The 16259-nt window shown below is 37.2% G+C and overlaps 1 protein-coding gene across 1 annotated transcript in view; it reads left to right on the forward strand.

The window, feature by feature from the left end:
- The window catches only part of ARMC4 (armadillo repeat containing 4), a 152490-nt gene that overhangs the window by 58176 nt on the left and 78055 nt on the right, over window positions 1-16259 (forward strand). The window contains exons 13-16 of the mRNA XM_032243789.1: window positions 3699-3941; window positions 4713-4823; window positions 7815-7969; window positions 9446-9688. Coding sequence (XP_032099680.1) covers window positions 3699-3941; window positions 4713-4823; window positions 7815-7969; window positions 9446-9688 — 752 coding nt within the window. The remainder of the gene's footprint in view (window positions 1-3698; window positions 3942-4712; window positions 4824-7814; window positions 7970-9445; window positions 9689-16259) is intronic.

Genomic DNA, 16259 nt, shown 5'->3' on the forward strand with positions numbered 1-16259 from the left:
TTTTTTTTTTTTTTTTTTTTTTTTTTTTTTTTTTTTTTTGAAACAGGATCTCACTTCTGTGGCTCAGGCTCAGGCTGGAGTGTAGTGGTGCGATCTTGGCTCATTGCAACCTCTGCTTCCCAAGTTCAAACAATTCTCCTGCCTCAGCCTCCCAAGTAGCTGGGATTACAGGAACCTGCCACTGTGCCTGGCTAATTTCTGTATTTTTAATAGAGATAAGATTTCACCATGTTAGCTAGGCTGGTCTCAAACTCTTAACCACAAATAATCCACCTGCCTTGGCTTCCCAAAGTGTTGGGATTATAGGCATGAGCCACCATGCCCGGCCTATGATGCCACCAATAGATTATAAAGATCTACCCACTATTATAGAGCACAAATCCACTAGAAATAAACACAAAAAAATTGTTCTCGGAAGTGATGACTGATTTTTCTTCCTATTTTTCTGCATTTGCCAATTTGCCTTTTATGTGTAAGTCTTACTGGTGGCCCATGGCCTCTGATGTGGTGACCTTACTGGGAAAATGCTCTTCCAAGCAGACAGTCAGATCTTCAGGCTCTTGTTCATCTCATTGTTAGAAGACTGAGAGCTGAAAACAGCGTGGGTGTTTAGCAGTATGTGCTCAGTGAAACGGTCTGCAGTGTATCCACAAGAAACACCTACTGAGACAGCTATCACTATTGTGTTGAAAGTTTATTTATTTATTATTTTGAGATGGAGTCTTGCTCTGTCACCCACGCTAGAGTACAGTGGTGTGATCTCAGCTCACTGCAACCTCTGCCTCCCAGGTTCAAGGAATTTTTCTGTCTCAGCCTCTCGAGTAGCTGAGACTAGAGGTGCATGCCACCAAGCCTGGCTAATTTTCGTATTTTTAGTAGAGACACGGTTTCACTGTATCAGTCAGTCTGGTCTCGAACTCAAGAGCTCATGCAATCCACCCACCTTGCCCTCCCAAAGTCCTGGGATTACAGTCGTGAGCCACCACACCCAGCCTGAAAGTATATTAATGCAAGAAATAAAATGTGTAATATTTAATATTGTATAAAATCATGGCAGGATTAAAAACTGTGCTATGATCCCAATTTTTAGAAATAAACATTAGAAATAAACACACAAATTGCTCTCAAGGGTTTTCTCTGAAGTGATGACTAATTTTTCTGCCTACTTTTCTACATTTGCCAATTTGTCTTCTAAGTCTTGCTCTTATAATCAGAAAAAGTAATTTTCTCAATAGCTAGCATCTAAATAAAAATGCCAGAATCTTGCTTACCACCTTTGCCATCATTAGGAAAGACTTTTTAAAAGTAAACATGTTTTCACCTTAGTAAGGATCAGTAGATTTTTGTCTCCCCCAGAACTGTTATCTTACTGTATTGTTTCCACTTCTGCATTTTAAGTGACAGGTCTTATTCATCCTTGTGTCTTTCACAGCACATAGCCCAGTTCCTTACCCATACTAAGGGTTAATACATATCTATTGGGTGAATATGGATTTTAATGTAAATATGTACACTGAGAAATGTGTTCAGAAATTTGCCAAAAGACATTCTGTGTTTTCACTTGTCATCTTTAAAGCATTATAAATGTATTTGTTTCAAAAATAAGATAGAATCATGACTGGATAGATGCATGAATAGTTGGTGAGATACGTAATAAAATGAAGTGGCAGAATGTTAATTATAGACTCTAGGTGGTGGATGTAGGGAAGTCTGTTGTGCAATCACTGTAAAATTCTTTAAGATTTTCTGTTTGAAAATTTTCATTAAAAATGCCAGAGAAAATGTAATTATTACTATGATTATCATTATTTTGCTTAAATAATGAAATAATTTGGCAGGTTGATGTGACTGTCTACTGACACCACTCCCATTAAACTGTAATAATGGATAATGTAACATAAAATTAAAATATGTTTTATGCATCACATTCAGGAATCTAGTACAGTAAGTCCTCATTTAATATCATCAACAGGTTCTCAAAAATTGTGACTTTAAGCAAAACAACATGTAACAAAACCAGTTTTCCTCTAGACTTACTGATATAAAAAAGAATTAAGTTCCTATGACATATTTCTGGTCACAAAAATATGACTTCTAAATGAAGACCCCAACACTGCCAACATTAAAAATGGAAATAACTATGACTTATACACACATTTAAGAAAGGTTAATTAAAACAAGTAAGACAATTATTTAACCAATCTTTGGTGAATCAGCCAATAGTGCTGGTCATGGTGGCAATGGGTTAAATCAAGGAATAAATTTTCGCAAGGCAAAGATTGTGAGGAGCATCTCCTAACCACCAGGCAGTTCCAAAACAGTCACAAATACTATGGGCTTTCTGAGCACTTCCATACCACATCATTTGTTGTGCACCTGTGTTCAATCCCATGGTCTTCAAATTTCTCCAACATGGCTATCCCACTTGCAGTCAGCACCTGGAAGCCTCCATTCCCTCCTCCCCGTTTTTCCTGGGTCCATATCTAATTAGACCAGGACTGCCCACCTGATTCAAGCCAGTCCCACTGGATCTCTCTCCCAGGAACTTGGAATTGGGATTGAGAGACTCTACTTAGCCTGGGCTATTATTCCCTTCTAAATTTGAGATTGGTGGTTACGGGCAGTATCTGTGGAATTTGACCATCAGGGAGAGAAGAATGGAGCAGACATGCATAGATGATGTCTCCTGAGCCCCATACAGAGACAGTGAGCCTGCAAGGGTGGCTGACAGTGAATCACAGCTCTCAGGAGGTCTGGCTTCCCTTCCCCCATGAGGCAACCTGACATCCTGCTTAATCCTTATAGTAAATTGCCTTTCCCTTAAGATCTTCAACGACTTTAGTTATTTCAAAGAAAAAAATGGATGCTTGCAGTTGTGCTGTTTGGTTTGGTTGGCTTCAGTAGCACATGAGGAAGGCTATGTCCTCCAAAGAGGCCTCATGGTTTTTGTTTTCTGGGTTATTTTTGTTTTGTTTTGTTTTGTTTTTTGAGGCAAGATCTTGCTTTGTTGCCCAGGCTGGAGTGCAGTGGAGTGATCATAACTCACTGCAGGCTTGAACTCCTGGGCCCAAACAATCCTCCCACCTCACCTCTGCCTCTGGAGTAGCTGGGTCTACAGGCGTGCACCACCACATCCAGCTTTTTTTTTTTTTTTTGGTTAGAAATAGGATCTTGATCTTGCTGTGTTGTCCAGGCTGATCTCTAATTCCTGGCCTTGTCCAGGCTGATCTCTAATTCCTGGCCTCAAGTGATCCTCCCACCTCGGCCTCCTAAAGTGTTGGGATTACAGGCATGAGCCACTGTTCCTGGTCAGGTCTTGTGGCTTTAAGAGTATAAAGTCCATTCGGTTCTCCTTAGAAAGTGCTAATGTTTGGGGAGGCTAGTTTTTTGAGATGTTAGGGCTGAGGATGTGGTTTACAAATATTATTGATATAAATATTAGAGCCATGTTAAGAATATATTATCTTGGTGGGTTTACATTTCTTGGGAAAAGGAAATGTATAAGCTCCCTAATCCAAAGGAAGATTTTTTGTAGGGTTTTGTTTGCTTTCCCTGGCTGCTATGGAGTATGAAAATTGATTTTTTAAAACGTTCTTATTTTTGATGGAGGTGAGCTTGGTAAGCAACCTTGGTAGCGATTGAAGAATGCCTGAGATTTTTAAGATTTCCATGAACACTGGATTTATCTATTCTTATAGGTTACTCTACTAGACTGTGCACACGATTCCACAGAACCCGCCCAGCTGAGCCTGTATGAGGCCAGAGATGTGGAAGTGGCTCGCTGCGGGGCACTGGCCCTGTGGAGCTGCAGCAAGAGTCATGCGAATAAAGAAGCCATCCGCAAAGCGGAGGGCTTTCCTCTCCTGGCTCAGCTGCTGAAGACTTCTCATGAAAACATGCTAATTCCAGTGGTGGGGACATTGCAAGAGTGTGCATCAGAGGTACTCACGCTGGCTCTGCTTCCCTTGACTTCTCAACTTGACTTTCTTTAGTCCAAAAATTGTTTTTAAGGTTATCATGATGGCTCAAGGAGTTTTCTTTTTTTTCCAAGAAGTCAGCATTCTATGAGAAAGAGAGATCCAACTGAGAGGACACTAGTTAAATCAGTACCTGTGTACTGATTACTGTGTACTCTCTCTCTCTCTCTCTATATATATATATGCATTATACTATATATATATATATGACACAGGTACTCTATGTATCTATATATCACACAGGTATGTATGTATCACACAGACACTGATTAAATCAGTGATTAAATCAGTGCCTGTGTGATATATACATACCTGTGTGATATATATTGAATCGGTGATTTAATCACCGATTTAATCAGTACCTGTGTACTGATTACTGTGTATTATATATATATATATATATATAAAATATATATCTCACACAGGTACTGATTTAATCAGTGTCCTATCAGTTGATAGGACAGTGACATATATATATCATATATATACTGACGTTTTATATATAATCACATATATGTACTTATATTCATATATACACGCTAAATATATGTATATATACACACACACATACATATATATTACTCAGTTGATTCTCTTATTGATGTGGGGATATGTCAAGCTAGAACTTTGGTGATTATTTCCTAAAAAAGTTTGTTCAGCATGTTTATTAGTAAATGTAAACAGATACTTATATTCATGCCTTAGACACATAACTATGTAAGTTTTTATTCCTAGGAAAACTACCGGGCTGCAATCAAAGCAGGAAGGATCATTGAAAGCCTTGTCAAGAACCTAAGTAGTCAGAACGAGCAGCTGCAGGAGCACTGCGCCATGGCCATTTACCAGGTGCGATGAACTCTCTTAGCAGGTGTTGGCACTCTTTCCCACATTGCTTAAGGCAGCTTTCTAACCATGTGGTTTCCTCCTATGAGAATGGGACTCAGGAATCTGCATTTTATTTATTTATTTATTTACGTTTTATTTATTTATTTATTTTTTAGAGATAGGGTCTTGCTCTGCTGTCCAGGCTGGAGGGCAATGGCACAATCATAGCTCACCGTAACTTCAATCTCCCAGGCTGAAGTGATCCTCGCATATCTGCCTCCCAAGAAGCTGGCACTTCAGCCATTTACCACCATGACTGGCTAATATTCTTTGTTTTTGTTTTTTCAGAGACGGTGGCCTCATTATGCTGCCCAGGCTGGTCTCGAACTCCTGGCTTCAAGCGGTCCTCCCTCCTCAGCCTCCCAAAGTGCTGGGATTACAGGCATGAGCCACTGTGCACAGTCTGCATTTTTAACAAGTACCACATTGGATTTTCATACACAGTTAGGTCTAAGAACCATTGTCCTGTGGTAATGAGAGATAATTTGTATAGGTCAGAGAAACCTGCTTTGACATCTGTGACTATTTGTTTCTAGAAGACATTTATGCATCTTTGTTTCCTAAAATGATGTACTTAGTATAAAGTAGATAAATAAGTACATGGGTGCTTCTATATTGCTTTTAATATATCCTATTCAAATAATCTTGGGGCATTTATCTCCTACCAAGGCTAGCCAGAGGAATGGGTATGTGTGTGTTTCTGTTTCTGGTTTATCTTTTTACTGGTTTACTTATTGTAGTCTACACTAACTTTTTGTGTATTATACATTTCATAGTATACCAGAAAACAGATTAGAATGGTAAAGGGAGAAAAATGGCCTTGACAAGGTAGTGAATGGCTGGTTACTGTGCAGATTAGCTTCTACCTAATCAGAGAAGGTTTGCTGGAGGAATGCACTTAAGATGTGTAGTCAGAGAGTAAGTCAAAAAGATACAAGGGGCCGGGCATGGCGGCTCACACCTGTAATCACAACACTTTGAGAGGCCAAGGCAGGCAGATCACTGGAGATCGGGGGTTCAAGATGACCCTGGCCAACATAGTGAAACCCCATCTCTACTAAAAATACAAAAATTAGCTGGGCATGGTGGCATGTGCCTGTAATCTCTGCTACTCAAGAGGTTGAGGTAGAAAAATCTCTTGAACCTGGGAGTTGGAGGTTACAGTGAGCCGAGATTGCATCACTGCACTCCAGCCTGGGTGACAGTGAGACTCCGTCTCAAAAACAAACAAGCAAACAACATCAACAAAAAGATCAAGGGATTCATTTCAGTAGAGGATTGTATTAGGTTGTGAGGGAGGGCTGCTGTAACAAAATACCACAGATGGGGTGGCTTGAGCAGCCGAAATTTATTTCTTCGCAGCCCTGGAGACTGTAAGTCTGAGAGTAGAGGTAGTTTCTTCTGAGGCCTCTCTCCTCAGCTTGTGTCCTCCCACCGTCTCCTGGGTGTACGCCGGTGTCCTTGTCTCCTCTTGGACTGCAGTCCTGTTGGGGCAGGGCCCACCCAAGTAATTTAAAAGAGGTCATTTAGCCTGAATGACCTCTTTAAAAGCTCTGTCTCCAAATACAGTCACATTCTGAGGAATTGGGAATTAAGACATCAATATATGGGCTTGGGGCAATGGCTCATGCTTGTAATCCCAGTATTTTGGGAGGCTGAGGTGGCTGGATCACCTGAGGTCAGGAGTTTGAGACCAGCCTGGCTAACATGGCAAAACCCTGTCTCTACTAACAATACAAAAACAATTAGCTGGGTGTGGTCATGCACGCCTGTAATCCCCAGAGGTGGAGGCACGAGAATCGCCGGAACCCAGGAGGTAGAGGTTGCAGTGAGCTGAGATTGTGCCAGTGAACTCCAGCCTGGGCAACAGACAGACTCCATCTAAAAAACAAAAAACTTCCATATATAAATTTTGGGGGGACACAATTTGGCCCATAACAATGGTATATAGCCCTGACTTGTATATATGCCTCACTGGAGTAACCATTGAGTTGATTAGAAATAGGGATTCATTTTTAGAAGGTACCTCTAATCCAGAACTGAAAATCACATGCAGAAGATAAACATGGCAGGTACCTATGTGGTACATTATGATGAGGATTTCTTCCATGGCCTCCATGGGTGACACATGACACATATCTACACCACATGACATCAAAAAACAGCTGTGCACTTGGGGTAATAGCCAAGGCTCTGCTAACTGTATCATCTGTTAATGATACATCTGTATCATCTCTAGAGCCCAGGAAGAATGATCAGTTGAGACCATCTGTGCAGTAAAGATGTATTTCAAAGGATGACACAAACATGGATAAGAATATTTGAATAAAATGTCAGGTACTATTGATATCACCTACTGCTCTGGGCATGGAGACTTGGAGAAATTCTTTGTCTCTAATCACTTGAACCCAGGAGGTGGAGGTTGTAGTGAGCCGTGATCATGCCACTGCCCTCCAGCTTGGGTGACAGAGCGAGACTCTGTCTCAAAAAAAAGAAAAAGAAAAAGAAAAGGAAAGAAAATACATTTGTCTCTAGTTTTCAGGGGCCATTGAAGAGCTGACCAAATCCCTATCACTCATCTGTCTTCTCTTCTACGTTTCCCCAAAATTCTGTGTTGCATCACTGCAGAAATCCTCCATCCCTGCATGTGGAGCTGTAGGTTTCTCACTGACCTTTGCCTCAGGAGATGCCCAGGCTACCTCAAAACTGGCTCAGGAGAATTGCCGAGTATGTAGAAACTGCTATCTATTCCCAAAACCACCTAAGGAGAGAGACATACTGTCAGAAACCTACCAGTAGAGAGACAAATTATATCTTACTTTGAGGCACCTTCAGAAAATGATCTCGCTAGAAAGAAGTTTCATAGCTACTAGAGTGGCAGCCTTTTTAGCCATCATCGAAAGCTTGATATTCCTTGATCACTGACAGCCTCTGATTTGACTTTCTGTGCAGTGTGCTGAAGATGAGGAAACCCGAGACCTCGTTAGGCTGCATGGAGGACTTAAACCCCTGGCCAGTCTACTCAGTAAGACTGACAATAAAGAGCGGTTGGCCGCTGTCACAGGGGCAATATGGAAATGTTCCATCAGCAAAGAGAATGTGACCAAGTAAGAGAAGGAGCTCAATATTCTGAAATGAAGATATGGCTTCTGAAACACCTTCTTCTCATTTAATGCCATTCTAGTAAGGAGTCGATTCTAATGTTAGTGGTAGATGTACATTCTGGCTGAAGTTAGCAGAATGACGGGATTCTTAGGATAGGGTAGAATAGAATAGAATAAAAAGTCATTACTACCTGGTAATGACTTTTTCTGTGCCTCAATGGCACTAAGAGGCTTGCTGACATGATCTCTCTACTTTGCATATGGGCAGCCATTTGAATTAGAAATATCTCTGATATTTTCCGTGGGGACCTATCAAGGTGATTGGGTGGATTTCCCATAGAATCTTTAGAGATGGGAGTGATTTTACTCTTTTTTCTTTTCTAAAGAGAAACAAGACGAATCAGCTAAATGTCAACTAATCAGTTACTCTTTAAAGAGTGGTCATTTTAAAATATGATTTAATTTGATTTTAAAGTATTTATAAACTTTACAATCATTTGATTTATCTTAATTTTCAAATCTATCTCTTCAAATTTTTTAGAGTTTCCATTCTCAGTGATGGGTATTCTGAGGCAATTTCTCCTTGACTCCATCTGATTATTGCTTTTAACAAGAAATTCACATCTCTGACCATTTAACACAAAATAAGTTTACTTAATAAATAAGGCAAAGTGAAGCCATGACTAGCTTAAAAGTAACCTCGGCTAATGGAACTTTTACCTTAACTAAAACCTCTGCTGCATCATAATCCTTAAATACTGCTGAAATGTATTAGAAAGGTAAAAATGTTCTGTATAGAAACTACTAATTTTCAAATATTTACCTTTATGTAGCATGCCTCCTTTGGGGGGTATGTATATATACACACACACACACACACACACACACACACACACACATACATATGTGTGTATATATGCACACATATGCATATACATATATATGAGAGTGAAATTTTATAACAAGAGAGATGCTCAAATTTATTAGTGGTTAATATGGAAGATACTCAGGAGTGACTTTTTAAAAATCGAAGTAGAACAAGCTACTACTCCTTTTAAGAAACCAACTAAGACCAAATAGGTACAATAGAGCCATATGTGACGTGTTTAAAAACAAAAATATATATCATATAATTTATTTTTATTAAACATTTAGAAGACTTCATTCAGGTAAGGTAGTCTCTATAAGATAGAGGGAAAAGCCCTAGCAAAGTGGAATCTTAGATGCTCAGGTTTAGAAGAGGCAGTGGTTTTCTTAGAGACTGTACTGCATGGTGATTAAGGGTGAAGGTCTGGAGCAGATGGCTGGGTGTAGACGTCAGCTCTACTATTTACCAAGCTTCAGATTAGCCATCCAATAATGGGGATTGAATAATACCTGCATCATTGGGTTGTTGTAAAGATTGAATGAATATTTAGTAATTTTTAGCTAACCTTATACAAAACACAATTCTTTCTGTCTTTCTTATGATGAACTTAGGTTTCGGGAATACAAAGCCATTGAAACCTTGGTGGGACTTTTAACAGATCAGCCTGAAGAGGTACTTGTGAATGTGGTTGGGGCCTTGGGAGAATGCTGCCAAGAACATGAAAACCGAGTCATTATCCGGAAATGTGGTGGCATTCAACCACTTGTGAACCTCCTTGTTGGAATAAACCAAGCCCTTCTTGTGAATGTTACAAAAGCAGTTGGTGCTTGTGCGGTCGAACCTGAAAGTATGATGTAAGTGGCCCTGGAAGTGGAAAGACTTTATATAAGTGTTAGGGAAAATACTTGGGAAGTCACAGAATAGTGTCATCATTTATAATTGATGTGCACAAATGATGAAAAAATACAATGTGTTATATAAATAATCATGTTTATTAAATCATGACTTACAGAGCCAAAATGTTACCTTATATGAGATGAAAGGCTAAGTTGGGCATATTGGAAGGATTTACAATACACAGTAATCAATTTCCCAGGTGGAAACCTTTATTCAATCAACAACACTTTTCTCTGTCTCCTAGGGAAGTATTATACATCTATCTAACTAGGCTTCTAGAGAGTTCCAGGCACATTCTCATAGTAGTCTTCTTGTTTCTCACCTATTCAGCAAATGTATTTTGAGCACCTAGCAAGAACTGTGAACTGATGAAGGGAAGAGACAAGGATTTTAAGTGATGGTGTTATTCCTTATTGTCTAATTAGGAAGAAAAGACATTTTAAGAACAATAGAAAAATAGAACATATATACTGTTCTATTGTTCTTAAACAAATAATATTGTTCTCTCTCTCTCTCTATCTATCTATCTATCTATATATATATATATATAGTGTGTGTGTGTGTGTGTGTGCGTGCATGTGTGTGTGTTTTATGGGTACTGGGATACTTTTTCTTTTTTTTCTCTTTCTGTCATTCTTTTTTTTCTTTTCTTTCTCCTCCTTCTCTTTCTTCTTTTTCTTTCTTTCTTTTCTTTCTCTTCTTTCATTCATTCATTCATTTTGACAGGGTCTCTCTCTGTCACCTGGAATGCAGTGGTGTGATCATAGCTTACTGCAGCCTTGAACTCCTGGACCAAGCAATCCTACCACCTCAGCCTCCCAAGTAGCTAGGACTACAGGTGTGTGCCACGACATCCAGCTAATTTCTAAAATTTTTTGTAGAGATGCAGTCTTACTCCGTTGTCCAGGCTAGTCTTGAACTCCTGTCTGCAAGTGATTGTCCCACCTTGGCTTCTCAAAGCACTGAGATTACAGATGTGAGGCCACCATGCCCTGCCAGTGCTTGGGATTCTTTATCAACAAAGTGCAGAGTTTGATGTTTATTCTCTAGATCTACTTTATATAATCTATGTCTTTCATCTTATTATTTTGTGTAAACTTGATCTTTTTTGTGCTATAACTGCTGTATTAAAAAATTCTTATTAGTGCACTTTTATCTAAGTCTTTTTACATCTTATGCAGTAGGTGCTGTACTATTTGGTGCATAAATGTTTCTAATGGTTATAAATTATGGCTTTAGATATTTCAAGGGCTGTTCTTTGTCATGTTTAATGTGTTTTGGCTTGATTTCTACTTTGTCTGATAACAGAATCTTTATCCCTGCTTTCTTGTTGTTTCTATTTGCTTGAACTATCTCGATCAACCCTTTTTAGTCTTTCTGAATCACATTGTTTTAGATGTGCCCTTGCACACAGTATATAAATTGGGTCTTGCTTTGTGAGCCAATTAAAAATAGTTTTATTTTGGTGAATTAAACCTATTCACATTCATTGATATGAATAATGTTTAGTTTCAATAATGTCATATTTTATAATTATATTTTGCTATAAGATTTGCAGTCTTTGTTCTTTAATTTGTTATTGCTTGCTCTTTAATTTCCTGTTCTTTAGAAAGGTTTGCATTTTTAATTTTTTTTCCTCTTTCCTTTTTTTTTTTTTTTTGAAACAGAGTTTCACTTTGTCATCCAGGCTGGAGTGCAAAGTGTGATCTTGGCTTACTGTAACCTCTCCCTCCTGGGTTCAAATGATTCTTCTGCCTCAGTCACCATTCTAGCGGGATTACAGGCACTTGCCACCATGCCCAGCTAATTTTTGTATTTTTAGTAGAGAAAGTGTTTCACCATGTTGGCCAGGCTGGTCTCAAACTGCCGACCTCAAGTGATCCACCCACCTCAGCCTTCCAAAGTGCTGGGATTACAGGCATGAGCCACCGTGCCCAGCCCATTCACTATTTAGTTTCTCAGTTTTTATTGATTTCTTTTAATTCTCACCTATGGCCTGTATAGAAATCAATGGGATCATTCTATTTTTCTTTTCCTCTCTTTTCCTCCCAATTTTAAAGTACACCATTTCTGTTTTGTTATATATAACATCAAACGTTATTATTACACCATTGACCCTGCCTTTGTTTCAAAAGTAGATCAACAGTTACGTATATATTTATCTATATGATCTATGCATATGTGATCCAATTAGCTTATGTTCTATAGTCTTCTTTTAGTTTGGAGCTCATCCTCTAGGAGAATCTTTAAAAAGCGCTCATGGGTGCAGAATTCCCTAAATTCTTACATGTTAAAACTTTCCCAAAACGCTCAATGGACAGCCTTGCTAGATACAAAGTTCTTTTATTGTTGTTGTTTATTTTCCTTTTGATTTTTGTCGGAGCCTCACTCTGTCACCCAGGCTAGAACGCCGTGGAGCAGCAGCTTAAACCTCCTGAGCTCAAGTGATCCTCCCACCTCAGCCTACCAAGTAGCTGAGACTACAGGCTCATGCCACCAAGCCCAGCTAATTTTTGTAGTTTTTATAGAGACAGGGTTTTACCATGTTGCCCATGCTGGTCTCAAACCCCTGAGCTCAAGCGATCCAGCCTCCTTGGCCCCCCAAAGTATTAGGATTGCAGACATGAGCCACCGTGCCCGGCCTAAAATTCTTGATTCCCACATTCTTTCATTAAATTAAAAAGAAAAATACTGCTCCATTGCCTTGCTTCATAACATGTTTTTGAAAAGTCTGATGCTAATCTAATTATTTTGCCTTTGTAAATTACTTGATTTCTTTTTTGGTCTGGGGATTTTTTCTTTATCTTTGTAATGTAATGATTTTGCTAAATGTGTCTCAAAATTAATTGCTGTTTGTTAAGCTGAAGTATAACTCATACAAATAAGGCAGGACAAATAATTGATTCCTTCTTTTTTAAAAAAAAAATCCATTTATATATACGTATAGATATATGAGTTGTCAGGAATCCCAGCAAATTCCAAGACTGATAAGGACTGTTGTGGGTTTTTAAAATTATTTGAATTCATGGATCTTCATGACTTACTCAGTCTCTACTATTTTTTTACACAAATTACCCGGTATACATGATTCAAAACATACTAAAAGTCTAATGCTCTAAATTTTCCATTACTCCAAAATAGCCTTAAAATTTAAAGGTTAGCTTTCAACATAGTAAGTGCCTGCCTATAAATTTCACGTTCCTTTTTTTTTTTTTTCTCGTTGGAGGTGGGGTCTCACTCTGTCACCTAGGCTAAAGTGCAGTGGCATGATGAGGGGTCACTGCAACTTACCTCCTGGGCTTAAGCTATCCTCCAAATTTAATGTTCCTTAGATCAAGGAAATTAAGGAACAGGTATTTTTATTAATACTTTGCAAATGCCCAGGATTCTAAGAAACGTTACCTAACAATTTACATAAATAATATAATAATTTCCTACAATTTCTCTTATAAAATATTTTCCTTCCACACATTGTAAAGTAAACATTTGTTGGACTGATTGTTACATGGCCTAGAGTTATGTGATCGTGTAATGAAAGACTCTTTCATATACACAAGGATAGAATTAAAACTTACCATGGAATCTGTAACTCTAAATTTCCTCTCTTCTGTGGTTTAAACATAATTATGTTGCATTTACATACTTTTTTTTTTTCAGTTTTTACATTGGGTTTATTTGTTCTTTGTAAAAAGGGGGGAAAAAAAGTAAAGCCATGCTTGTTTGTATACAGAAGAGATTTAATCTCTCTGTGGCTGCCCAGATATTTATTTTGCCCAGATATTTATTTTGTGACCTTTCAGGGTTTATGCAAAACATAAAATAGAATATATGTTTTGTATGTTTATATCAACAAGAACATTTTTCTTTTCTCTCACATTTTTGTTTTTCATCTGCATACTTTTACAAGCATATAGATTTAACTGAGATATAAAGATGTCAATGGAGAGTAATTATGTGAATCATTTAATCTTCCGAATCTTGGTTTTCTCATTTTAAAACAGCCTCTAAGGATTTTTTAATTTGAGGATTATGTGGGTTTTATTTTTCCACATTCTGAATCTTCTCCAGCCAGTTGTGATATGCACTCATGTTAATAGCTGAAAGAATGGGTTTCTCAGTACTATTTACTGTGAGAGCGCAGATTTGTATGTGTGTTCACAATAAAGTAAAAAGCCTTTACATTTTTTTTAATTTGTAAAATATACATAAAGGAAAGTGCATAATGAAAATTAACACATTATTAAATTATTGGAAGGGAAACACTTATGTAACTGCCATCCAAGTCGAGAAGTAGCATACTGTCATTACCATAAACCCCCCGGGCCGTCAGTCCTCACAGCCCACTCAATGCCACCTCTTTTTACCCTGGGGATAGCTTCTTTTTTGCCTTTTATAGTAATTAGGACCCTGCTTCATTTTCATAATTTTGAGAATGCATCCCTATAAACTGTAGCTTAGTTTTGTTTCTACTTGGAATGTATCTGAATGAAACTATAGAGTGTTTTGTCTGATGTTTTTGTTCTAAATTATGGATTATTTTTACACTTAATTGTTTAGTTTGATGAGTTTTCATAATTGTACACAGCCATATAACCAGCAGCCAAAAGTAATTATTAAACATGTCTGTCATCCAGGAAAGTTTACTCATGTTATGTTTCAATCAATTTTCATGCCCACTCTAAGCAACCACTTTTTTATTTCCATCACTAGATTAGTATTGCATATCTTGCACTGGAATTTTTGAGTCATCATAGAATATGTGTTTAACTTTACTAGAAACTTCCAAATAGTACACAAAAGGGATTATATAATTTTACACTCCTACCAGTGCCAATACTTAGTGTAGTCAGTCTTTTTTTTTTTTAATTTAGTCATTCTAACAAGATGAAATGGTAGGTCATTGTAGATTTCATTTTCATTTTCCAGTAATTAATGGTATTGAGTGACTTTTCCTATTTGTATATATTGTTCTGTGGCCTGTTAAAGTCTTTTGCCCATTTTAATTGGATTGTTTCTCTTTTGTTGAAGTCCTTTACCTATCCTGAATACATATGCATTATTAGATATATGTACTGTGGAGTAATTGTTCCCCAGTAAGCACTAAGACTGCCTTTTGAGCAGAAATCTTTAATCTGAGGAAGGTCAATTTTTCAGTTGTCCTTTAAGGTTCATGGGTTTCTGTCCTGTCTGTGATCAAACTAGTTTTTAAGTATGGAATGAAAGGGGGTCAAAATTGATTTTTTCATACAGTATCCATTTGTCCCAGTATCATTTATTGAAAACAATTATTTTTCATTTCATTATCTTGGTATCTCAGTTGCAATTCAACTGACCGTAAATGAATGGGTCTTCATCTTGGTTGTCTTCCCCTTAAGCAGGCTGAGGAAGAGGGGGAAGAAGAGGTGTTGGCTTTGCTGTCTCAGGGGTGGCAGAGATGAAAGAAAATCCACACATAAATGGTCCCACACAGCTCAAATCCATGTTATTCAAGGGTCAACTGTATAAATGAATACATAATACATGCATACATATGTAAATATATACATATAAATATATATACACATATTATTTATATATGTATGTATGTGTTATATATATATAAAACATACATATATAAATAATGTATGTATATGTTATGTATATATGTATGTGTGTGTGATATATAATATATATACTTATATATAGTGTATATTATATAATATATCACATATATATTATATATTATATACTATATAAATAATATATAGTATATATAATTATTATATATGTGTGTGATATATATAATTATATATTATTTTATATATAATATATTATGCATCATATAATATACATTATATAATATATAATATATTATATATAATAGATATAATTATATATCACACACACACATATATACACACACACATATATATATATATATATATAAAATGTAAATGCTATATTTCTCCCTTGCTTACAGAGGAGATAACCACAGATTGGTCATCAAAGGGAACAGGTAAACATTTATTCTGCCTTTATGGAGGAACTCTAACTGAGCTCTAGCTAATGAAAGAAAAGCTCTTCTTTATAGAATAATGCCAACTAACAAATTGAGAAGATGAACAGAATTAGAAAAATCACTATTTTACAACTCCAAATAAAATAATTATTTTAGGAAAAGATAATTAATGGATGCTAAAACTTAAAGTAGGGAATGATTATTGGAACAGGGCTTTCTCAGGGTAATGTAATATGACCCCGCAGATTGTTATACAGTGAAAAGAAAAAATGACATCTTTACAATGGAAAGATCTGGTGGTCACCAGCATAATCAAATGACCAAACTCAGCATTGCTAAAAGTTGGACAACTAGATATTTTGCGCCTCTGGATGTGTTGCAATGCCTTGAATGTAATAGGATCTCACTGATATTTATTGTATGATCTCATTCATTTTTATGGCTGCATAGTACTTCATGGTGTATGTGTATATTTTCTTATCCAGTCTACCATTCTTGGGCATTTAGGTTGATTCTATGTCTTTGCTACT

This window comes from Sapajus apella, unplaced genomic scaffold (genome assembly GCF_009761245.1).
Source record: "Sapajus apella isolate SASKATOON/1434 unplaced genomic scaffold, GSC_monkey_1.0 scaffold53, whole genome shotgun sequence".
Classification (NCBI taxonomy): domain Eukaryota; kingdom Metazoa; phylum Chordata; class Mammalia; order Primates; family Cebidae; genus Sapajus; species Sapajus apella.